We start from the raw sequence: 26,092 nt of genomic DNA, 5'->3' as shown, positions 1-26,092 counted from the left end.
TCTCTTTTTTGGGAGCCTGAAATATGGTAACTCTATTCAAATATGAAATGGCAGAAATACTAACTGGGGTATGTAACCTATAAATTTAAATCAGCCTCTGGATAGTTAATGCAATGCTCATTTTTTAGGTTGACTTGACAATTACAGTCCCTTAAAGTTTGTTTAGATCCACTAATCCTAGCTCTCAGTGTTCTGTGTTAGCTTATTTACCCCCAAATGTAAGCAGTGGAAGTGTTAGTAACACTGCCAGACAATATTGACTTCCCAGGGTCTGGAAAATTCTCTCATTCAGAAATGGTCAGGTCCCAAGGATGCCAGATTAGAAAGGTTCAACCTGTACATCTTCACACAATGTACAGTCAACATGTGGAACTCACTGCTACTGCATGTTATGATGATTGAACGTATAACTGGGTTCAAAAAAGAATAAGCTAAGTTCATCTATTAGTCAAGTGGTCAGGAATGTAACCACATACTGAAGGTGTTCCTAAATCTCTGACTGCCAGCAACTAGGACTAGATCAGAGGGGATGGATCACTTGATACTTTGACCCTGTTATTTTCATTCTACCTGAAGCACCTGGCCATTGCCTTTCAGAAGATAAGCTACTTAGTTGGACCATCAGTCTAGTCTAATATGTCTCTTCTTATATTGTTCCCTCAGCTGCTCTAGTTGTAATGATAGTGTCTAAGGTACCATACATCTTCCATAAACTCTGAAATGAGTCTGCATTACCCTGTAATTAGAACACTTTTCCAAGGCTCAAATACAATTATTTTCAAATGATGGAAATATTTTAAAGAAGAGGCAATTGGCAAGTACATAATTGCTGTTAGGCTCAGTGGTTCTGGCATTAGATTCTTCTAGTGAGGCAAATGTAGCATCATGAGCTATCAACCTTTTTGAGAAAATGCAATAACTCAAGAGCATCTGGAGTCCAGCAAATAGACAGTAACAACTTACTGCATGTTTTTTATTAAGTACCTGCAACAGTTAAATTTATAGTACTGCAATTTCTAATAAAGCAGGGTACTGAGAGTGTTTCTTCAGGCTTTCTCATAGATCCTAGTGCAGGTGATATCATTCATGGTGCACTCCTAGAAAACAAAAGAGGAGATCACCGAAACAGTCGTACTTTCTCACAGCAAAATTGTAAAAAGACCATCCCATTTTAAAAACAAATAGGGAGAAGAAAAATCATCTCACCTATTTTGTTTTTGCAAAGAAAAATGTGCCACTAAAGTACATTATAAGATTATTGGTATTAGTGTTTCCCCCATTCACATTTTCTTTCAATTTACAGAAAAAAAAATCAAAATATATATTGAAGACTGATATTAGTGTGAATGCAACCATCTTTTGAAGTTTATTTCTGTCTTACTTATATGACCCCATCACCACAGTATCTGAACACCTCATAATTGTAAATGAATTTATCCTTGCAACATCCATCTAAGTAAGGCCAGATTCACTCTTCTGGGGACTCTGAGCTATTAGATATTGTGAGGCCCCTTGGGTTCTAGGATGGGACAAAAAAGGAGGAGTTCAGAGTGTGTGGGTGTGGGGGGGCTGTAAGTTGAGACGGGGGCTGGATGTGGGAGGAGATGAGGGCTCTGACTGGGGGGCTGGAGGCTCTGCAAGGGAGCTGGGATGAGGTGTTAGGGATGCAGGAGGGGGCTCCAGATTGGAGCCAAGAAGTATGGAGTGCAGAAGGAGGTTCAGAGTAGGAGCTGGGAGTGCAAGGTGTGGGAAGCAGTTAGGGTGCAGGAGGGGGACGAGGTGGGGGTGTATGGTCTGAGCAGGAGTTGGGGCTTAGAATTGGGGCAGGGAGTTGGGGGGGCAGGGTGCTTACCTGGGGCAGCTTCCCTTTTGTGGTGCAGGCCCCAGGGAGAGGAAGGGGCAGGTGGCTCTGTGTGCTGTCCTGTGCTCACTCACAGGCATCACCTTCCACAGCTCCAATTGGCTGTGATACCCAGCCAACGGGAGCTGCGGTAGTAGAGCCTGCGATCAAAGGAAGCACACAGACAAAGCTTTCCAGCACTTACAACTCCAGCCCAGGCAGGGGAAACAGCAGTGTTCAGAGGTGTGTACTGCTTCCCCTCCCCCTGCTAGGCAGGGCTGAAACACAGGGGATTTAATGGCTGTAGTCTGGGCCCCACAAAAAGATGTGCACTTTTGGCAGCCTGGAGATCTTTTTTGTGGGGTCCTGCTTAGCCCAGGGCCCTGGTCTGCAGCCTCTGAGGCCCCTTTCTTATGCTGGCCCTGCTTCTAAGATATGGAGGTATTATTATCAATCTCAGTTTTACAGACAGGGAACTGAAGCACAGAGGCTACGTCTACACTGGCCCCTTTTCCGGAAGGGGCATGTAAATTTCACTAGTCGTCGTAGGGAAATCCGCGGGGGATTTCTACTTCGAAGTAGGAATAAGAGCCTCCGGAAAAGGGCACTTTTTCCGGAGGATAGGGGCCAGTCTAGACGCTCTTTTCCGGCTTTTTTAAAAGCCGGAAAAAAGCGGCGGACATTTTTATTTAAATGCCGTGGGGGATATTTAAATCCCCCGCGGATTTCCCTACGACGACTAGTGAAATTTACATGCCCCTTCCGGAAAAGGGGCCAGTGTAGACATAGCCAGAGAGTCTAAGTCTCAAAGATACTTAGATCCCTAATTCTCATTGAAATCAACAGATATTAGGTCTCTAAGTAGCTTTTAGGATCTGGATCTAAAAGTAACTTGCCAAAAATTATAAAGGAGGTGTGTGCTGGAGTAGAGATTTGAATACACATCTTCTGGGCTCTACACTAAGCACCTGGTCAACTTTCCTCTTCTCTCATATTCCATAATATTAACTTAATTCAAGCTTTTTTCTAATATTCTCTTTCTGCCCCAGGCCACTAAGCACATTTCTAACATACGCCACATTTATTTCAGAACAAAATTGAATGTATAATTAAACGATAACTGCTTAGATGGTCTTTATATTTGCATTACTGGGTGATCACATAACTAGAATGAATTCACTCACCACCACCATCTTCCCATCCACCAATTGTCTCTTTATTACGGTCTCTTTGCCATCCCAGTTCTGGACCTGATTTAATGTCCCATTTTCTAAGGTCACAATGCTCTGAAGAAATGAAAGGAGGTAAAAGATGAGTATCCTGCCCAGATTATTATTTTTTTCAGAGCAGAGGCATACAGCTCCCAGTCAGTAGGAGGTCTCAGTTTTGCTAGTTGCTGTACAAACATATATTAAAAGACAGCTCCTGTCCAGAAGAGTTGATGGTCCTGATGACTAAACAAGTGATTCACTCAGCACACAGAGGTGGTTTCTGTTTTACACAGCTGTTCATCATGTAGGTGTCTGGAGATCTTTTGTGTAAAATACATGGGCAATGATAAGTATTAGCCCTATTTAACATTGTTATTCATATTTTTGGAAATACATATATAAAATCACTTCTGATAACATTTGTGGATGAAACAGATTGCTGGAATGGTAATTAATGAGGACAAAACAATATGGATTGGTTAGTAAACTGGGCCCATTCAAACAAAAGGCATTTTATTACAGCCAAATAGAAAGTGGTAGACCTAGAAGAAGAAATGCAGATGTTAGCTACAGAATAGAGGCTAGTGTACTGCATGTGAAGCCACTACTTTATGTGTACTTCATGGAATCTGGCTCCCCCCGTTTTATATAAAAGCTCTATCTAAGTTGCACTGAGTTTCCCACGTGTATTATTTAATTATCCACTCTGGTAATTAGAAGATGTGTTTTCACCATGTGGAAAAGAACTGTTATGCCCGTTGCAGCAGATTGGGAGCACTGTGAAGGAAAGCTTTAATCCGCACCTTTGTTTTCCGGTCATCTGGTGTGGTTTCATCAAACGCCTCCCCAAGCTTGAAGGAGATCTCATTATTTTTAAAGGCACTCTTGGTTTTGATGGTTACCATATCACCGTCAGCACTGATGGTCATGCTGGGTTTTGCTAGCCTGCCCAGTTTCCTGGTGGCTAAGCCCACTCCTGTAAACAAGAGAATTCAGATCTCTTAATTGCTACCAGGAAAAAGAAATATTATGGATTTCAGCGTCTCAGGAAGGAGAACAGTGATAGCGGTGGGAATGGCCAAACATCCTCAGATGCTTACATAGATCTTAATATTTCCAGTTATTAGCAATTTCCTACTGAGGAATGGGCTCAATTTATTGCTCACTGAAGTCAATGGGCTTTAAATCAGGACAATAGACATTAAGCAAGAAAAACTGCCATGATCACAATGAAGAACTTTAATGCATGCAGGAGGTCAGGCTAGATCATCACAATCTCCCTTCTGGCCTTAGCATCTATGAGTCTCTGAATCTGTGATTTAACTCTGTGTAGTCAGTCAGAAAAAATACCCACCTAGTAAACTGAGGCATGCATATTCATACAAAATAGACAAAATAATATAGACATCTTCCTCATTCCCCACACCATACTTTTAATTAGATATTATGTAACTGAATAGTCGTGTAACTGCATGAAATCTTAGCACTCCTGGCCCCACTCTCAGGGAGTCCCATGCCACCCAATGCTGCTGCCCTCTCCTTGCTGTGGACAGGGCCAGCTGCTGCAGACAGCTTCTGTCTGCGGCACGCGCAGAACTCCGTAGACAGGGGCTGCTGCCGTGGTCCAGCCTCTGTCTGCGGTGAACCTGGACCACTGTGAACAGAGGTTGCTTTGCATCAGCCTTTCCTGCCCCTCCTCCCTCTGCACTGCTGCCTCTGATAGAGGTAGCAGCTCAGGGAAGAGGGCAGGTGGCACTGTGGAGCTGTGGGAAATGGCTTTTAAGCCAGCTCATCCTAGCACCAGCTACTGCCTGCTCCCACTCGCTGCCTCAGTAGGAGGCAGAAAGGGGTGGGGCAGGAAGGTCCACAGAGCTGGCACACAAGGGGGGAGCCTGCTTGAAAGCAGGCTCCCTGTGTGTATTGTCTCCAGCCTGACCCCTCACCCTCTGTGCTGCTTCCTCTATCAGAAGCAGCAGTGCGGGGCAGAGAGAGGCAGATCTGGTGCTCGTGGGGAGCCTGCTTAAAGCCAGCTCCTCATGGGCACTGGCTCCTGCGCTCCCCCGCCCATTGCCTCTGATACCGAGGCAGCGTGTGTGTGTGGGGGGGGGAGAGTGTGTGTAATTGACAAGATTAACTAATAAATCCAGGTTTATCTGTTAATCATGTAGTCAACTTCACGTTGACATTCCTACTTTTAATATCTACCTCATAAAGTTTGCTATAAGGTTCCCAGAAAAAGTTTGAAATATACCTGGGTACCTTGCACTTCAGAATGCACTTCATGAGGCAAGATTAAAGGTATGGCTTACATACTCAATCTCCTCTGTGTGACCTGATCATGGTAAGGACTTGTTTATTCATTGCTTGCAGTCTTACCTTTGTTGGATAAAGCACTACAGTGACTGACCAATGAATGGAAAGTTGAACACAAAAGAGGCTTTGTGTTTTGGGGGAATAATTATTAGTTAAACCCTTTGTTCCCACAAAGCACAAAGACAAACTGATCCCTTCAGAGTTTATGCCTCAAAAAGCCTGCATCAAAGAAGGATTCCGCACCAAAACAAGGTGAAATAATTTATTAGGGAAGATCTGGTGAGCTTTTGAGACATCCCTAGAAAAAATGTTAATGGATAGACAGGAGTGGTGTTTATAGGATTGTTCAAATCTGGGTTATATTGTGCCTAAACCACTACATTTTGGGGGAGGGCTTGCCTTACAATTGCAAGTTTTATGAAGTTAGATGCAGAGAAAGAGCCGTGTCTCAGAATGGTGTAAGCAGCGTGAGAGGCAGACTGTAGAAACAAGTCAGCAATTGTCAGTTGGTACTAGTGAATCAGTGATGTCATTGTCATGGTACTGTCATATCTGCGGTTTGAGATTTGTTTGGTAGTTCTATTAAGGAAAACCCAATATTAAGTCATTGCAAAAATGATGCTAATTTAAATTGATTGGCTCTATTCAGCAACTTAAGAACATGTATCGTCATTTCTCCTCTTATTTGCAGTGGCTTCTTCCAATTCTTGGCTTAGTTGAAGGGGGTCTTAGTGTTTTAACAGAGTTTTACACGTATTGCATTTGGCTCCATTGCTCAGTATCCTGAACTAAATTTTATACCATGAAAGCATACATTTAGTCATTAAACTGCGATAACTGCCAAAAAATGCCCCCCACTTCTTTTTACGTTATTTCAGGAAAGGAATCGGGGAGTGGGAATTGTCTTTAACACAACAACCTCACCCTAGCATATTTTCAAACAATATACTAATTAAGTTAGTTTATAAATACCATGGGCTTTTTTCAAGTATAGAAAATTATCTGGGCAATTCCCAGGCATTGAAGGATCAATACTTGCAGTGTCATTTGGAGTCCACTACAATGGTGAATATCTTAAACAAAAAGCAGTTCTACCACTTACCATAGCTTATTCTACGGTTTCATAGTGGTCACTTCATTGTCCTTGTAAGTGACAAGAAAGCAAGAGAGCCCCAGATTATTTCTACTTAAAAACAATGTACATTGAAGAGAGAACGGACATTTCAAATTAAAAGAAAAAGTATTCAAACCCTATACTATTTCTCACCTAATTCTTTCATGTATGCATCAAAGTTTTCACATGAGGTTGATTTCCAGGTACCCAGGAGATGATCAACCATTTTGTCCAATTTAATGGAGCACTGCCTCTGAAAGGAGAAAAAAACAACTGCTTTAATGGCCTGATCCAAAGCCCAGTGAAGTCAATGGGAATCTTTCCAATAGCCTCTGTGAGTTTTGGATTAGCCCCTAAGCATGTGGTGTGTAATGCACAGCCACAGGGAGTAATATCTTGTTTCCATATGCCCTGAATATCTGCTGTCCAGGGCAGAACAGTGTCTTCAGAAACCTCCATTACTAACCCTTCACATTTATCCCAGCATTTCCTTGCAAAGACAATCAACACCATATAATGAACTATTAAAACCTAATAGGGAAAAGCAGCCTGGCTGAGAACTAATAAACGCAGCAGCCAGAACAAAAGGGAACAACGATTCTGCAGTAGGAATGGATCTCCTTCCTTCTTCCCCACTTCCCTCCAAAGGACATAAAATTTCACAATGAAATACAGATATGTTTTGTTTGATTGGTTACTAGAAGATTTACTTGATGTTGCTCGGGTCCTTCAGGACAGGGGGCTAGGAGTGTGTGTGTGGGAGTTCAGGAATCAGGGCAGGGAGCTCAGGGCAGGGGATGGCAGTGCAGGAGTCAGGAAGGAGGTTGGGAGGTGTGTGTGGGGGGGGTCAGGGCAGGGAGAGGAAGGCGCAGCAGCCAGGGCAGGGGGTAGGAGGCTCAGGGTAGGGAGTTTGGAGGGGTGGGGAGGCTCAGGGGCAGGGATGGAGGTATAAGAGTCAGGGCAAGGGCTGGAGGGCTCAGGGAAGGAGGTGGGGACCAGCCCAAGGTGGCACGGACCGCACAGCCTGGCTAGTGATGTTGCTCCCTGGGGCTGGCCTGGGGTGGCAGGGGCCATGCTGTCTGGCTGGTAGCTGCTCTCCAGGGCACACCAGGCCAGCAGGTATCGCACTGACCGGCTGGTGGCTACTCTGTAGCTGTGTGGGGCTGTGCTTGCTTGCAGCCCCCTGTGGTCATTCTGGAGTATAGCTGTCCTTGCTATCACAGCCCTCCCTTTCCAGTTCATGACAAAAAAAAAATCATATTCCACCCACTTACCATTGTCCTGATGTACCCGCCACCAGGCGGATTTGAACCTGGGAGCTCAGGATAGGAGCCTCTACCCTTTGAGCTAAAAGCCAGCTGGCTCTCAGCATATGCTATAGCAGTCTCTTGTTCTTAGCTGTTGCTGTGGTCTAGGTGCGACTGCATGAGACAGTGAACCACTCTTGGTATGTGGGTTACACTAACACAACCAAACTGTGACTTTGTTTTACCTTATGACTAGCAGACTTACCTGCTGGGTCCTTTAGGGCAGAGCCTTGGAGATGTGTGGGGGGGGGGCAGGGGTGTGTTCTCTCCTCACCCCAGCATTCTCCCTCCCATCCATGGCCTGTTCTCCTCTTCCCCCAGGTCACCTCCCTAGCCCACCTGGGCCCTGTTCTCTTTCCCTCCAGGTTATCCTCCCAGTGCCGGTTCTCTCCCCCACAGGCCATCTGCCCAGCCTGCCTGGGGCTTGTTCCCTCCCCCGCAGACTATAGCCTGCCAGGGCCTGTACTCCCCCAGGCCACCTCCCCAGCTCTCTCTCCCCTCCCTGGCAACTCCCGCAGCCTGCCTAAGGGCTTGCTTTCTCCCCCCCCCTGCAGTGACATCCCTCGCCCGTCTGGGGCCTGATCCTCCCCCCACATGTTACCCTCTCAGGGCCTGTTCTCTCCCCCCACAAGTAACCTCCCTGACCACCTGGGGCCTGTTTTCTACACCCCCCGCCACCTATCCAGCCTGCCCAGGACCTGTTCTCTTTCCCCAAGCCCACCCAGAGCCAGTTCCCCCCCCCCCCCCCCCGGGCCTATTATTTCCCTCCGGCCACCCTCCCTGTCTTCCCAGGGCCAGTTCTCCGCTCCCTCCCCTCCCTCCGTCCACCTGGGGCCAATTCTCCCCCCAGGCCATCCCCTCAGCCTGCCTGGGGCCTGGTCTCTCTCCCCTCCCCCAGCCTCTTCCAATCACCCAGGGCCTGTTCTCTCTCCCGGGCACTCTGGCCAAGGGCTGGAAGGTGGGCTGGGGGGCTACTTACGTGGTGTGCTCACAAGCAAGATGGCAGAGCCTCAGCCCTGCTGGCCACTCCTTTGGTGGTGCAGCTGCCCCTACTGGGCACTCTGCAGGGTAGCACTCTCCTGTGGCCTCGCTGCCTCCAGTGGCCTCTCTCATACCACCTCCCTCTGAAACAGCAGCCCCTCCCTTTGCATGTTATGGAAAACTGTCCCTTTCCTGGGGCTTCTGATTCTCCTGGCACATCCAATCCCTGACCTTGCTATACATTAGGAGAAGAGGAAGCTGCATACCAAATTTGGTGGTCCTACCTCTTTCCTAGCTCTTACCATTTAAGCGAGTTTGAACAAATAGACTCATAGACAGACAGATTCTAATACAGGCAGTCCCCGGGTTACGTACAAGATAGGGACTGTAGGTTTGTTCTTAAGTTGAATCTGTATGTAAGTCGGAACTGGCGTCCAGATTCAGCCGCTGCTGAAACTGACCACCAGTTCTGACTTACATACAGATTCAACTGTCCCCAAGTCAGCCGCTGCTGAAACTGATCAGCGGCTGATTCCAGGAAGCCTGGGGCAGAACAACTCTGCCTCGGGCTTCCTGTAGTCAGCGCTGGTCAGTTTAAGCAGCGGCTGACTTGGGGACGCCTGGGGCAGAGCAGCTGGGGTGCTGCTGGGTTGCTCCAGTAGCACCGCTCCTCGGCGCTACTGGACCAACCCAGCAGCACCCCAGCTGCTCTGCCCCAGGCGTCCTGATTCAGCCACTGCTGAAACTGACCAGCAGCGGCTGAAACAGGACCTGGGGCAGAGCAGCTGGGGTGCTGCCGGGTTGGTCCAGTAGTGCCCAGAGCGGCGCTGCAGGACCAATCGGCAGCGCCCCAGCTGCTCTGCCCCAGGGTCCAAAACAAAAGCCTGGTCTGCTGGGGGGGGGCACACTAGCTGCGCCCCCCCCCCCCCCCAGCAGACCAGGGACACGGGGAGCAGAGCCGCAGCGGCAGCGGGGTGCCGTGCCTCTGAGGCTTTGCTCTGGCAAAGCCTCAGAGGCGCGGGACCCCGCCACTGCTGCGGCTTCAGTCCCGGTGCCTGTGGTCTGCTGGGGACGGTCCCCAGCAGACCACAGGCACCGGGAATGAAGCCGCAGCAGCGGCGGTTCCCCGCGCTTCTGAGGCTTTGCTCTGGCAAAGCCTCAGAAGCGCGGGAACCCGCCCGGTGCCCCTGGTCTGCTGGAGATGGTCTCCAGCAGACCAGGGGCACCGGAGCAGCTTACGAACGGGGCTTTCTCGCCCCGGAGCTCGCAGGTAGCAATCCGCCACCTCGACCTCCGGGGCGAGAAAGCCCCGTTCGTAAGTGCGGATCCGATGTAAATCGGATCCGCGTAAGTCGGGGACTGCCTGTAGATAGATAGATAAAAGGAAGCTGCATACAATATTTGGTGATTCTAGCTCTTATCATTTAGGGGGATTTCTTGTACAAACAGGATCACAGACAGACAGAGATGAACAAACTCCCCAACTATATAGTAGATTTGTATGTTGCTTGGGGGGGTGGGGATTGGATATATTGAAGTCTATTCTTAGCAGAGGTGAGTGTTCCACCGCTCCTTTTCCTAGGGCTAAATGTAATTTAGAGCAGACCCAGGACTGTTCTAACTAAGAGTGGCTCGAACAGTTACCTGGGTGGCCCAAGGAAGACCTTGGGGAGAAGGCCTTGGAGAGGGGGAGAATGTAAGAGGGTCTTGGCAAAGGGTCACCATGTTTGTCAGTTCAGATGTGATATTTTAAGTCTTTAAGTTTGAGATGTGATGCAGAAGAGAGAAAGCAGGGGTAGAAATCAGTGGTGGGAGAGAAGAGAAGTTGTGTTTTTGAGGTATTGAGTTCAAGCTGATGGCATTCAGGAAAAAAAGTGTCTGATGAGAGAGTGAACAGAGGATGAAAGCTTTGAGGAGAGAAAGAAGATTGGCAGAGATGGTAGCCGAAGCCCAACTCCTCAAAGGTATTTAGATACCTAACTCCCATTGATGTAGATCCTGAATACCTTTGAAGATCTAGGCCTGAAGCCCCCAAAACAGATGAGGTAATATGATGTAGATGGGGAAGAGGATGGAGGTCTCAGTGCTGTGGGTCACTGGCAGAGCATGAGAGGGAAAGGACATGGACCCAGCATGGGAGATACTGAATGAGGAATCTGAGGGTATGTCTACACAGCAATTAAACACCTGCAGCTAGCCTGCATCAAATGACTCAGGCTTACAGGGCTTGGGCTGTGGGACTTTAAAACTGCTAGGTAGACTGGGCTGGGGCCCAAGCTTTGGGATCCTCACACTGCGCCAACAGCAGTTTTTAGCCCTGCAGCCTAGGCCCTATGAGCTCAACTCAGCCATGCCATAGGCCTTTTATTCTAGCATAAACATACCCTCAGGCTACATCTACACTGCAGTCTTTTTGCGCAAGAACAAATGTTCTTGCGCAAAAACGTGCAGAGCGTCTACATTGCACGCGTGTTCTTGTGCATGTAAATTTACAGTACAGTGTCGGAAAAGAGGGCTTCTTGCGCAAGACCTCTGATGCTCTGAATGAGGCATAAGTCCTCTTGCACAAGTGCTCTTGCGCAAGAAGGCAGTGTGGACAGGCAGCAGGGGTTTCTTGCTTAAGAAACCCCTGTGGCTAAAATGGCCATCAGAGCTTTCTTGCGCAAGAAAGCATCCACACTGCCACGATGCTCTTGCGCAAAAACACATGGCAGTGTGGACGCGCTCTTGTGCCAGAACTTTTGCACAGAAACTCTTTTGTAAAACAGTTCATGCACAAGAAGCCTGCAGCGTAGATGTAGCCTGAGCAGCCAGTTTGAGAGGCCGGAGCAGTCACAAAAGCCTAAGGAAGAGTCAGAGCTAAAATGTATCTATCCTGTTCCCATTGTCTTCTCTCTCTGCAGATTTGCACGGTTCCTGGAATGCTGCTGCTGCTAAGGGTTGAAATATGAGCTTAAATTAAATAACACAACAGGACCTACCTTTTGCTGATGTGATTTTATTTGGGATTCTGAGCCTGCTTCTCTTTCCCTGCGGGCATCCAAGGGACAGGACCCAGGGAACCTGACTACAACTCCACTGACCAACAGGTGAGAGCGTGCAGGCTCACATCCCCTGCAGCTGGCAGTTGGCACTGGCAACTGTCAAAGAGCCGTTAGTCAGCAGTAGTAGGATGGGATTGGCAAGAAGTTGGTATGCTCCAACCAATCACTGCACTCTAAGTCACAATGCTTCTTTAACGTCACCCTTTTGCCTGGCTGATGAAAAGGTGAGTGAATCAAGTTTGTGAATGAGATTCATGAAAACAGACTGAAGGGAAAATAAATTTGCCAATACGGTTACCCACTGCCCCTTTTGTATTGTTTTCTTTGGCCTAAATTATTGCTCACTATGTATTAAGAAAAAGCGACTCCTTTATTCTTTACTATGATCATGACACACATGACATTTTGGCCCATTTTTCTCTCTCTAAGTCCACTGAAACAATATATAATATCAGAGTACCTGAAACTCTACCCCACCACCTCCAACATATGACACATCTAACCAACGCCAATGCAGAAAGTGGATGTACCCACAGTGCTAGCAATGAACCACTGGACATTCTAAAGCTGGACAATAATGACCATGTTTTGGGGTCATTCCAGCGTAGCGGTAGAATGCTAAAGACATCTGGATGGTTCTTTTTTTGTATTGCTATCAAGATATTTATTCACCCTTCCTCTCTGCTACCACTGAAACTTTATCACTCACTATATGCAATGTTGAATTTGCAGACTAGTTTATAATCACAGAGGTTGTTATTATAGTTCTATTTTCTTTCAAATTACCTTTAAGTTTTACTCGAACACACAGAACACATCAGGTGTAACACCTTGAGTACACTGGCGTTACAGCAAGGATAAATTTGGTCCATCATCTCTGAGACCTAGGAGTATGTGTTAATTTTGTAGTAGAAGAGCTGCAGGGTGGGTGGTCCACTGTTCAGCAATCAATGTCAGTATACCAACATATTTCTCATGCTTTTGTGGTGTCTTGGGGTTGTAAGAACTGTTATAACAAGGTTGTTACCCCATAACTCTTTGTGAGGTGACATAGGAATGTAGGGCTTGTTGAAGCTTAACCCATATGCCCTCTATCTTAGTAGAGATAGTATTTGCCAGTTATGTAAGCTAAAATTTTATACTTAATTGTGGCACAATCTGCAGTGCCTTTAAAGTTCTCTAATCTTCTTTTCACTAAATCCTTTTCCTAAACAATTACTTAAAAAAAGAAAATGGTACAGGGTAGAGCAGGATTAAAATAATGATTGCATGAACCAGCTGGGTTTGAAGAACATGAAGATATTTCACAGATATAAAAATCACTAAGGCTCAGATGCATTTCTGCTGACCAGGATTAGAGAATAAAAATGGCCCACATTGGAAAAATCTGCAAATATTTTTTCTAGGGCTTCCCTCCCCCATCAATAAGATACACATAAGAAAAGATTTAATTTTAGGGAGACCTGGTAAAACTATTCAAGACTGCTCTGAACCAGAATAGATTTTAAAATAAATCTAATCAAGAGGGTGTGTGGGTAAGTCACCATATACATATTTAAAATGTTTCATCTAATATTTATTATAGATTAAAAATGACAGTCTGAGACACTGGGGAAATATTCTAAGGAGGTAAGTACCATTAGGAGGAAAGGGCTTGTAGGCTTAAGAGCTTACTCATGGTCAATGGAGAATTTAAAAGTGAAAAACAATTAGGGCTGTGATTAATAGAAAATACAATGTTTTAAAAATCCATTTAGTGGAGCCTGAAATCTGTCAAAAGGTTGGGTAAAAGACATGGTACTAATCATGGGAGTTGCAAATGTATAGCAAGAAATACAGAAAATCACAGTATCACATTATTTTGTGCGATATATCCTTTATTTAAAAAAAAAAACTAAGTTTTTCCAGGTGTCTCTCCCATTCTTGACAGGACAGTGTGTACATTCATGAAAGATCCTGATAAACTGTAAGCTGCCTAGAGCAGTAAGGATAATGAAATATTATGCTTAAGAAATATCTCAACTACTGCTGCAATTTGCAGTGTTTCTGACTCACAATTTTATTACAAAACTCACAATATCTGGTGGTGTTCAGCTCATATGAACCTTTCAGCCTTACATTTCTATGATCCAGAAACGCTGGAAAATTGGCATCCTAAAGGTTTGAAAACAAGCAGGGAAATGAAAGAACCCCAAATACATTACTTATGAAAAATCTCTTCATTTTAATGTCAGTTTCATGGGGTCTTGCTCATGATTTCTGTCTGCATGCTTGAGAGCAGCAATACTGAGCCAATTAAAGCAGAATATAATTCTGGGAGTTCCCACTACATAAAAATGGCTATTGTTTAAGTTTGAAGACCATCATCTTAGTTATCTCCAGTGATTGAATCTGATCATCCACTTCTGAAGTATGGAGCCTCTGCAGTTTGAAATGGCAAATGTATTTGTTCCTCTGGCCTACTGAACATCTCCCCAGTTAATTCCAACTTCTCAGAAGCCTTAAAAGTCTCTATAAATCAGTCATTCTTTGCCATTAACTCCTCTAACAACAACAACATTGCAAACCTTGAAATTCACAATACAAGCCATTCATGAAGATGAATGATGTAGTTGAACAGATACTAGAAAATTGCATCACTCACCTTTAAGTGGACTATCTCCCTGATTTCTCTGTCTAAGGGCAGATGGCTGTACACACCCTGTGGGCTAATCTCCTTCCTTGCACATATGCTAGGCCCTGGGCACTGCCGTTCAGAACCAACCCATGGCTTTCTCTTGGCACTTGTAGAAATGGCTCCCCCTACTGCTGAGCATTACTGACCTCCACTCCCTGTATAGAGTGGGCACACACACAAACATCTGGGGGAGCTCCTTAAAAATGTTGCCTGGGCTGGTTAAGCTTGACTGTCTGGTTCTCAATGAGAAACCAAAATTTGGAGTCCTGTTCCCCAGGTTTATGCTTCTCTACTGTATTTATTAAGGGGAGAGGAATTCTTAGATAATTAAAGGCTATGAAAAGACCATGGCAAGACTTTCAGGGACACAAAGAACTTCCATCAGATATTCACTTGCTTCCAGCAGATGCTCATGCTGCCTACCTGGTATGCTGGGGATGTACTAGTTCTGTGTGATGAATCATGGTATATCCAATCCCAAACATTCAAAAAGCATGTATGAGGCCCCACAAACTCATGAGATTGACTTAAAATCATGATTTATATCTATATATGTATCTATGCATATAGATATAGTGATTCTCTTCCACTTATCCATAAAGATCCATGCCCTATCTCTGTCAGCTTGCACTGTGTCTCTGTGTGTAGTTTTATTTATATTTTGTACATTGGTTAGAACTGTATCATGACTGTTTCTGTCAAAACAAATAACCTCTTTCCTGCTGAAAACAAGTGCACTTTTGTTACTTAATATTTACCTTCTGGTTTTTGAGCTATTAGATTCACCCGTTCTGCATTTTCAAATTGTCCTCAGCATTCATGAGGGCTAGGCACTTATTTTTCTTCTCAAACAGAAGGTTGTAATCCCAATAGTCCAGAGGCTGTTGCTTCAACAAAATCTCCAAACATCATAAGATACATGATAAAATTGTGAGAGTTGGCAACACTGGAATCATGTCTAAGTGCTGCTCTTGCAAATGATACCTCAAATATACCTTTTATCGTGCTGTATTTTTCAATGAGCACCTCTCTCATAAAAACATTCCTTTGTGTTCTGAGGTCAGCTCTTAAAAGAACTCTGCCAAACATTGTTCCACAAGCAGGGCTGTCAGCTTTTTTGCCAAATGACAATCATTTTACAGTTCAAACAAACATACAAAAATAAATAAAATCACAAAGGAAGACATAAAGCAAGGTTACAGGGAAAATCATTGTGGAAAAGTGCAAGAATTAAATTGCTTATGTTAAGGTATGACGTTAAAAGCACAGTGGGGTGAGAGCTGGAGTGAGTCCATTTTGAAATTTCAGTTCCATATTTGCTTCATGATAGGGGGTTTCCAACCTTTTTCCCTTTGCAGTCCTCTAAATAATTTCAAATGGAGGTACAGCCCCCTTTGAAAATCTTAGCCAAAGCTGATGGACCTCTAGGAGTCCATGGACCACAGGTAGAAAACCTCTCTTCTATGAGACTCTTAAAGTGAAGCAATTTAATCAGGGAAACTCCCATTAACATGCAGCAGCACTTGCATATAATCAGGTAATGCTACCAACAATTTACCATATTCAGTGCAACCCATGTATAACAGTCAGTTTCCACACAAGAATAATAGATTTTAAATAATTGTAATAAGGGATCGTTATGATCGTCTAGTCTGACCTCCATAAAACAGACTGTAAGATTTTTCTCAATTTTTGCATCAAACCCAGAACTTATAATGTAGCCAAAGCATATCTTTTAGAACAACATCCAATGTTGATTTATATACTTCAAATGATGATGAATATACCACATGCCTAGCTATGTTGTTCAAATGGGTAATTTGTTAAATATGTACATTTTATTTCTAGTTTGAATTTGTCTAGCTTCAATTTCCAGCCACGGGACCTCATGATGTCTTTTTCTGTTGAATTAAAGAGTCACCTGCTATCAGAAATCTCTTCCCCATGGAGGTATTTGTAGACCATGATGTAGGCTTTATTTTAAATCAAATGAACTGGATTTTGTGGTATATTATAGTGAGTCTAGTTCCTATTGTTTCAGTTTAAAGATAAAGAGGATGCAGATTTGGAGGCTCTGGGGACACTTAAAGAATGGTTGATTACATAAGATATGACTTCACTATGACAACGATAAAATGAACTAATTGGCTACAGTGATATCACGGGGGTGCTGCATGGGGACCACAGCACCCAAATGGTTGCTTGCGCTGCTTGCTCCCCTGTGGCGGCCCGGCTGAGCAGCACAGAAGTCAGCAAAGCATCATGGCAGGAGGCGAAGGATGTGACTCAGGCAACAGCGCCGCCCAGAGGCAACAGCCAGCATTTCAGCGTTACAGAGTCACAGACATTGGGCTACTATATATATGATAAATGCATACATATTGTAAGCACATCACAATGGGTAGGTCTACACAGCAAAGTTATTTTGGAATAAGGCTGTTATTCCAAAATAACTATGCGAGCATCTACACAGCAATTCCATTCTTTCTAAATAATTTTGAAATAACAAACGGCTTATTCTGAGTTCTGTAAACCTCATTCTACAAAGAATAACGTCTACTCTGAAATAGCTATTTTGAAATAAGGCATGTGTAGATGCTCCACTTCTGCTATTTCGAAATAGACCCTCACCAGGGCCATTCTAAGTTATTCCTCTTGGAGCTCTAAATCAAGATAGCACGTCTATATTAGGGAAGCCTGCCTCAGACTAATTTTGAGGCTTCCCTGCAGTATAGATGTGCTATTTTGAAATAAGCTATTTCAGAATAACTATGCCGGAATAGCTTATTCTGACATAACTGTGCAGGGTAGATGTACCCAATGAGGGCAATGAAGCACAGCACACTTCTTCTGCTGGTGCTGTCACTCATGCTCCTCAGGGTTAGAGGCATGAAACTTATTCAGCATATAGGGCCTATAATGTCTGGAGAATAGACTATGGGGGAATCTTGTGATTAATAAATATATAAAGGGGGAGAACAAATATTTGCGTGTAGATTGTTTTTGAACTAAAAAGCAACATAATTACTTCATGACCTGAATGCATATTTTAACATATATTTGGATACAAACTACATTTTAGATTATGAATATTAGACCATTTACCCAGTTTATGGTAAATCTCACTCATACAAGGCCTCATCCAAAGACCCGTGAAGTCAATGGGAGTTTTTCTTTTGACTTTAGTGGGCTGTAGATTAGACTCACACATAGAATTATACTAATCACTAAATGCAGGATCGGGGAGGAATTTTCCTCTAGATGATATTGGCAAAAGCTCTTGTAATTATTGCTTTGACCTGGAGCTTTGAGCAGATACCATCCAAAGAGATCAATTGGATATATATAATCTAATTCTTTCTCTGTAATTGTAGAGGCTGGTGGCTGGTAGACCTTGGTCCTGATAATCTTTTTTTTTTTTTTTTATGCACGTAGGCCATCTATTAGTTAACACCTCATAAAAATAATGTTGAACTTGGTATTCCCCATCATGCAAACTCAATAATGTTATTTCTAACCCACAGATATATATGTACTGTACAAGAAAATGTGAATAAATATGGATGCAGGCAATATGACCACAGTGTCAAAATTCATTTTTAATTCATCCCAAGTCATAATTACAAATCTTGAATTTAATAGCAAAGAGCTCCAGAGGGTTCTACATACAAATTGCTCTAAAAATCTGGGCACGTGCCTCAGGTTTTTCTAAACCTCACTCAACACAGGATTTAGGACCTGATCTTTAATAGCACTTATATCCTTTGCTTAGATTTTTAAAATTCACCAATACAGTTTGAGAGAGGATTATACTACAGCTATAGACTTCTATAGGGTATTTTGAAATTTGTTCTACTTTTTTTCCCCTTACACAAAAGTCCATGTAGTTCTCTGTTATTTCTTACTTTCCTCACACTGAGGAACTACAGCACTGAGGTGCACCCTCAGGGTGGCAGAATAAGGAAAACCTCTGTGGAGTGATCTCAAGAGGTTGCATTGAATAATAGGGAATAAGATGCCATGGACCTACTTTCTGATGATGCTGTTAGCTACTTTCAAGGCTTGTGCATTGGCATACCTACTATGTTCTAGGGATGTAAGTGACTAGTTGACTATCTGATAAGCATATGCTTATTGGATAGTCCACTAGTGAGTGCACTAGTCACTTCCCCTCCCCGCCCCCACACTGCCTCTAGCAGAGAGACACAGCAATGGGGCCGGGGGGAGGAGCCAGTACTTGGGGAAGCCGGCTTAAAAGCCAGTTCCCCCTCAGCACCATCTCTGCAGGGGGGCAGGAGAGGCAGAGGCGTAGCAGGGACTAGGCGCAAGCCAGGAATCAGATGACCCCCTTTTAAATGTATAAAGTGTTGCCAGGTTCTTAATATGTTTAAAAGATTCAAACGTAGCTGGGGAGGACCAGGTGTGAGCTGGGAATCAGCTGTCCTGGCTCGCGCCCGGTCCTCCCCGCAGCACTTTAGTCTTTTAAATGTATTAAGACCCTGATGGCTCTTAATACATTAGAAAGCACAAGCATAGTGGGTGGACCAGGCCTGAGCCAAGACAGCTGATTCCTAGCTCACACTTGGTCCTCCTTGCTGTGCTTGAACCTTTTAAATGTATTAAGATCCTGATGGCACTTAATACTTTTAAAAGGCAGAGCCACAGTTGGGTTAGCTTGCCTAACCCTGCTGCAGCTCTGCAGTTTCTCCCCCTTATCAACTAATCAACTAATCGATGGAAATTCCATCGACTAGTTCATTAGCTAATTAAAGGCCAATTAACATCCCTATTCAGTTCCGAACAGATGGTAGAATTTTCAACCTCTGAAGACTTCAGGCTCGCAGCCAAAGAGTTCACCACAACTATCTGTGACCTCCTGTTTGCTGATGACTATGCATTGTTGGCTCATTCAGTGGATGATGTGCAGGAGCTTTTTCATCATTTTGCTACTTCTGCTCATGGTTTTGGACTCATTTTGAGCCTCAAGAAGACAGAGGTTATGTCTCAGTCAGTTCAGAAAGAGCCCAGTGCTTCAGTGATCACTGCTGCTGATACTGTCCTTAAAGCTGTTGATAAGTTTTGCTCCCTTCAGAATGTACTGTCCTCCAGCATAAATGTTGCTGACAAAGTATCTGCTCGACTAGCCAAAGCCAGCACTGCCTTCAGAAGATTGACCAAGTGCTTACGGAATGACCATGGTGTTAAACTTCATATGAAGGTAACAGTTTATCAACCAGTTGTCCTGAATATCCTGTTGTATGGCTCAGAGTCACGGACCATATATCACTGCCACATTTTGAAACTCGATCAATTGCATATGTACTGCCTCACGAAGATTGCCCGTGTTAATTGGTGGAACAGAATTCCTAACATGGAGCTGTGTGGTGTCCCGGGTATGGAAGTAATGCTTATTAAACAGTTTTGTTGCATTGGTCTTGTTATGAGGATGGATGACACACGTATACTAAAGTAGGGATGTAAAATCCCACTTAAAATATTAACTAGTTAAACTATATGTTTAACTGGTTAACTGGTCCACTTTGTCACAGGTTGCTGTGTGGCCAGACAGCCCGCCTCCATCACATCCATCTTATTTGCCTCTCTGAAGCATACAGGGCAGAGAAGGAGCAGTAAAATCAGCATAGTCTATGCTGGCTCATCTGATCCTGAGAAGCTGAAAAAAACACAGATATGTGGAGAAAGAGAGCGATTAAGGCAATCAGCATAGCCATTAAGCTTTGATCTGCTTTGATGAGAGATCAGGATATGCGAGAGTGCCCGGCTGGCACCTATGTTGATTCGAACACACACAGTCCCTGGAAGAGGAATTTCCCACTGAGAAAAGAATCCCCAGTAATTCCAATTTAGTTATCTCTCTTACAAGTGTAAATTAAGTTCACAACTCCCTTGTAAGAACTGGTCTCACAAAAGACAGACCAGCCCCATTTGGCATGACAGACAAGAAAGAGAAATACGTGACCCAATGAGTATATAAGATAGGTCCAGCACACACTCACTTTGAGTGTCATTCTACCCTCTACCTGCTGGTCGGGTTAGGTGTTTGACCTCCCGAGGTTCTATGGGGACACCCACCTCGTATTTTCGTCTTTCCTAGGAATTGAGGGACCGGCCCTGGCCTGACATGCTGGAGACGAGAGGCACAGAAGGGGGTAAAAATTGTACCTGGATGTGGTCCTCTGTCTTAAGTGTACACATAGAAAGAGTAAGCTGTTACTTGGTACCATTATTTCTATTTTTCTATCTTTATCTTCTTTGTAACCATTTTTAAGATCTATATTTTGCTAGTAGTTAAGAAATAGAGCAATAGCCATTGCAACCATATGATTTATAAGCTTCCTCAAATAAACCTGTAACTGTTTAAGTTTTAACCTGACTCCTTCAGTTGCTGTAACAGAACCAAGCACAATTTAAAAGAACTTCAGTCGGTCTTAAGAGACAGATATAGGAAACCCTGACCGTCGGCTGACACGCTGGCTGGGCTGAAGTAGCCCCTGCCTGTGGTGCAGGCAGGGGGCTGGTCTGGCTGGGCCAGACAGGGCCCATAGCACTGAGTTGTGGGTGGGGGGAGCTGCACATGGCGCAGTACTGTGGGACCTGCTAGGTTGGAGTCCTCTGCCCACGTCGCACCAAGCCAAGCAGGGCCTGCCACACTTTTTTGCACCACAGGCAGGGGACCCAGCCCAACAGGAGCAGTTCAGGCCCGGCCTGGCTAGAGCAAACCCTGCCCACAGCACACCACAGTTGGGGGAGGGGAGCTGCTCTGGCTGGGCTAGGTGCTGGTTAACCGGTTACCCTGGCAAGCATGGCGGTACGGCAATGCTTATTGGGTAACTAGTTAGCCCTTTACCTCCCCATACTAAGGATGGTCTTCTATGGTCATCTTGTTCGTGGGAAACACGCTCTTGCTGGTCAGTATAAGCATTATAAAGATATCATAAAGGCCTATGTGAAGTTGTGTGTCATATCTCCTGGTGACCTGGAAATCATAGTTCATGACACATTGCTCTGATGGCAAACTATTGTACAGTATTGTAATGTTTTGAGAGTCAATGCATCCAGACATTACAAGAAAAGCATAGGATCTGAAAAGCGTGTACAACCTCCACAGATGGCGGATTTTTATATGGCATCTGTAATTGGATTTGCAAATTGGTAATTGGCCATTGGCTTAGCCAATTGACTTAGTCGCTCACCAACAGCGTCATGGATGAGATCCGTCAATCGACAGCTCACTCCATACACACACGCTTCTTATTTCTCTGTTTGTTTACACCAGAGAGAGCAGCATGAAACCTCCTCATCGCAGGGGTTTGGTAAGCCTAGTAATGCCCCCAACAGGAAATAGCTATGTGCATTGTTCAGATGAATATTTCTTTGGTTGAAATGTATTATTTTTAATGGGGACGTCTTTTTACTCATCTTATTGTCACAAAGCAGGAAGCACACTGAGTGCACTGTGAAATATTTGGTCTGAATGTGGAGAGAGAAAAGTGCATCTGCGAGAACATCTGTAAGGCTGAGATCAGGATGGTTGAGTTTATTACAAACGTAGAGGTGAACTGTGCAGCAGCTACAAAGAAGACATGCAGCAGCACTAAGAGTTTTAATAGCTCCTAGGTGGTTCTAAAGAGAATGTATTTGACAGATCAGATTGCAATCTGTGAAAACCCATGGATGCCCATCTCCATCTGGTGGAGGGTTGAGGCTCCGAGGACATGGCCCAACCTCCATTGCTCCCCCGGCCTGCAGCTGGTTGGAGGCGTGGGGGGGGGGGCGAGACTCCAGGTACCAGCCTTGACATACAGCTGGACCCCCCGAGCCTGCAGCCTATCCAGGGTAAGGTGAAGGGCCAGGAGCAAGCCCCTGCTTCTAGTGGCCCCTGCCCAGCCCTAAAACATATCCGGGGGGAGCCAGGGGCTGGCCCGGGCCTCCAATGTCACCTCTGGTGGCCTCCCCCACCAGCCCTGCAGCCTGTCTGGGGTGGGGCAAGGCTCCAGGGGCTGTCCTTGGCCTCCAGCAGAGGCCCCAGCCTGTAGCTGGGCAGGGGGTATGAGGCTCTGGGGGTCCACACCAGCTTGTAGTTGCTCCCCCCTAGGCTGCAGCCTGTCCTCCAAAGGGGCGTCTCATAGGGAGAACTGGGCTGTGCTTCCTGGACCCTGATGTGGTCCCACAGGGACCCCAGATAGGAGCATGGGGGACAGAGTGCCAGTGGAGGGCCCACACTCATCCAGCACTCTGATACATGAGAAGCACTTACTCTATCTGGTGGTCAGCAACATGCAGAGCCCCATCCACAGCTGGGCACTCTGCTATTGGTGTGGTTGCCTCTATGGCCGTGGTCCCCGCCATGGCACCCGCGGGGGCATTTCCATGCGCCCGCCAGGTGCTCAGGGCTGGCCTGGCACCGGGCGCATGGCGGGGGGCGCGGCGCTGGCGGGGGGAGCGCCGGCCCTGGGCGCGCGGCGCTGGGCGGGGGGAGCGCCGGCCCCGGGCGCACGGCGCTGGGCGGGGGGAGCGCCGGCCCCGGGCGCACGGCGCTGGGCGGGGGGAGCGCCGGCCCTGGGCGCGCGGCGCATGGCGGGGGGAGCGCCGGCCCCGGGCATGCAGCTATGGGGGGGGCCACCCCCAGGGCGCAAGTGTCCCTGCCCCATGGCGGGCAAACGGCCATGCCCCCTGGCGGGCAAATGGCCACGCCCCCTGGCGCCCGACAACCTCGAAAAGGTTGGGGACCACTGCTCTATGGTGACTCTGCAGAATAGCTCTTCCCGCACCCAGTGCCCCTAGTTGCCACTCTGCAGTATCATGTTCCTCATCTCTGCTTCCTCCCTTTCCATTCCAGGCACGTCAGTTTTTCTGGCACAAATAAACCCTGATCTTGCTTAAGTCTGGGTAAAAGGAATCTGCATAATAAATGTGGTGACCCTAGCTCTTACCATTTAGGAGGAGTTCCTGAACAAATGGACTCACAGACAGATAGTCAGACAGAAGTACTTACATACACACAAACTCTCTAAAATATATAGAGAGACTATAAAAAAAGCCCAGAGATATTGTCCAGAGTGGCAACAGGGTCCAGTGGACAGGACCCTGGCCTGGGATTTAGCAGACCAAGGTTTTGTTTTTATGTCCGAGGACAAGTAACCAGACCTTATCCAAGCCCTAGGGCAGGTAACCTTACTTTCCTCTTTCTCCTCCCACCTTTGGATTGTTATGTTTACTTAGATTGTGAACTCTTTGGGGCAAAGTCTATTTCTCAGAATAGACAGCTAAGAATAAAACATCTTATATCTGTGTCTGTTGTACAGATAGACACATAGACTTTAAGGTCAGAAGGGGCCATCATGATCTTACCTGAACTCCTGCATATCACAGAACGTCACCCATCCATTCCTGTAACAGACCTTTAACCTCTGGCTGAATTACTGAAGTCCTCAGATTACATGAAGTCCTTCAAGCTGCAGAGTATCCACCATTTACTCTAGTTTAAGCTCCCAAGTGACTCCTGCCCCTGAGAAACATGAAAACTGACCCTCTTATCACAAATATGGTGATAATGATAAACTCCTTTAGGCAGGAACTGTCTCTGCATTTGTATCTTGGACACCACTGAGCAAACTATCAGTACTTAATATGTTAAATCATATCAGGCTTGATGATGGAAAATACAGGGCCATAGTGCTCCGCCTCTTGAATTTAAATTGGAGTGTAAACATTTCTAAGCAAGGTGATTGCTACTGACTGTGTTATTGTATCTTTCTTTCCAGTACTTAGATGGCCATCCTCACAGCAGGAAAAAGGCCCTTTCCACACACATCCAGCTTCCCATAAGTATAAAAACAAATAGAAGGAAGAAGATAAATGCTGTATTTGGGCCCCTAACTGTACTACTAGGCAAAGAACCATGTTCTTAAATCTGTCAGAAAAAAAAATTAATTGTTCCATAGAATTAGGCAATAGAAAGAGAATCACTGTCAGGAAGATTAAAGGGAACTGGGAGAGTCAGATTTCCACTTCCATGGATTCACTGTTTGACCAGAGTGAATATGAAGTATTATATTTAATCTTAGATACCTGATTTCAGTGGCAGTTAGGAGCCTAAATACCATTGAAGATGTAAGCCTATGACTCTGGGATGGCTGGACACATGGGAGTAGTCCTTCTAAAGCCTTATGAATGCAACATGACAAGTCATTTTAGTGGCAATTTGTTCACATAAGCAAGGATCATTACTCATGGGAATAATGGCTGTAGAATTAGACCCCGAACTGGTGACATTGTGCAGCTTCAGCCTTATCCTATAATATATATCCAGATCCCACATATAGGCAGCTATGTTCTTAAACCAGTCAGTATTTCCTCTTCACGGCCAGAACATGTATTCTGACCACACTGAATGAAGCTGGAAGTTTTCTGTAGATTACACAAATATTGGAAAAATGTGCAATGTGCTTGGAATTCTGATAAAGGAAATGTGTACATTGAAATAAACCAATCAGTTCAGTGAAAGGCTGAAAACAGCCCTAGCAGTTATAACAAAGTAACTTTCCAAGTCAGTGACTGTTGTCTACATTTCTCTGCCTCAGCTGAAAATATCATTGCCAGTGCTGAACAATTTATCATTTCCAGGATGGCTTTATGCAGTCCCTGTATCCAGGACTAACGTCCATTTGTCATGGGGCTTTTAGATTAGCTTCCCGGTACAGCCCTGTTGCCCAGACATAAACGTCTCTATTCAAGCTGAAAGTGAAGTGTGAGACTATAAATGATAAAATACTTCAGTACTGCATTGTAACTAAGATGCAGACCCCATTGTGCTAGGTGATGTATGCATACACACATACAATGCAACAGTTTCTACAAACTATTAAGAGAAGAAGGAGCTAGAATAGGAGAAAGCAAGTGTTATGCCCATTTTTTACAATTGGGGAACTGAGACAGAGAGATTCAATGCTTTGCCCACAGGCTTGCCGATGGAGGAAAGGGAGCATGGTATAAGTGCTCAGCTGGAGCCATTGGCTTTTTAAATCACTGCCAGAACCTTAGGTGGCATGCGCCTGGTGGTGCTGAAGGGTTAGCTCTGGAAGGCTAGGCCCTAGCTCCACCCTTCTGCCGGAGTTCCCACCCCTTGCTCATGGCTAAACAGGAAATCTGTAGCAGAACTGAGAATTAAACCTAGGTCTTCTAAAATCCAGTCCACTGCCTTAACGCAACATTCCCATTTCTCTATAGTAATATAGCGTGGGCATGCTGTGCAATTTAAAAACAGATTATTCTGTATATTTGCGCATATGATACTTTCTAATTAAAATGACCTTGTATTGTTAGCCTTCAGAATTTTTATCTAATCTTATTAGTTTACTACAGACTTTTCCACAGGAAAAGCTGACATTATTAGATATGCCAAACATAATGCAAATAATCATTTCTATTGTTTGAAATGCTAATGTTGTTTGTGAACTCATCTGTTACTCTATCTTGTTTTTTCCCCTAGCAATCCTACCTAATGGTGATTGTAATTATTGCTCAACACTTTCGTATATAGATTAAGGAAAATAACATTGCTTTCCAATACCACAAACCACTG

The 26,092-nt window shown here is 45.1% G+C and overlaps 1 protein-coding gene across 3 annotated transcripts; it reads right to left on the bottom strand.

Moving 5' to 3' along the window:
* Positions 1 to 936: 936 nt before the first annotated feature.
* LOC102450052 (myelin P2 protein-like) lies at positions 937 to 14,510 on the bottom strand. 3 transcript variants are annotated; one of them, XM_014579621.3, is made up of 5 exons: positions 14,455 to 14,510; positions 6,632 to 6,731; positions 3,855 to 4,027; positions 3,025 to 3,126; positions 937 to 1,097 (listed from the first exon to the last, which is right to left on the bottom strand). In XM_014579621.3, the coding sequence occupies exons 2-5, from the start codon at positions 6,702 to 6,704 to the stop codon at positions 1,047 to 1,049; spliced, it is 399 nt and encodes a 132-aa protein (XP_014435107.2). In that variant the 5' UTR covers positions 6,705 to 6,731; positions 14,455 to 14,510; the 3' UTR covers positions 937 to 1,046. The 3 variants fall into 3 exon arrangements, with proteins under 3 accessions (XP_014435107.2, XP_025046634.2, XP_025046632.2); XM_025190849.2 differs by lacking the exon at positions 14,455 to 14,510 and adding an exon at positions 11,748 to 11,908; XM_025190847.2 differs by lacking the exon at positions 14,455 to 14,510 and adding an exon at positions 8,765 to 8,867.
* Between the last annotated feature and the right edge of the window lie 11,582 nt (positions 14,511 to 26,092).

Source organism: Pelodiscus sinensis, chromosome 2 (assembly GCF_049634645.1).
Source record: "Pelodiscus sinensis isolate JC-2024 chromosome 2, ASM4963464v1, whole genome shotgun sequence".
In the NCBI taxonomy this organism is placed as follows: Eukaryota; Metazoa; Chordata; order Testudines; family Trionychidae; genus Pelodiscus; species Pelodiscus sinensis.
This window is presented reverse-complemented; position numbering and strand designations above follow the sequence as displayed.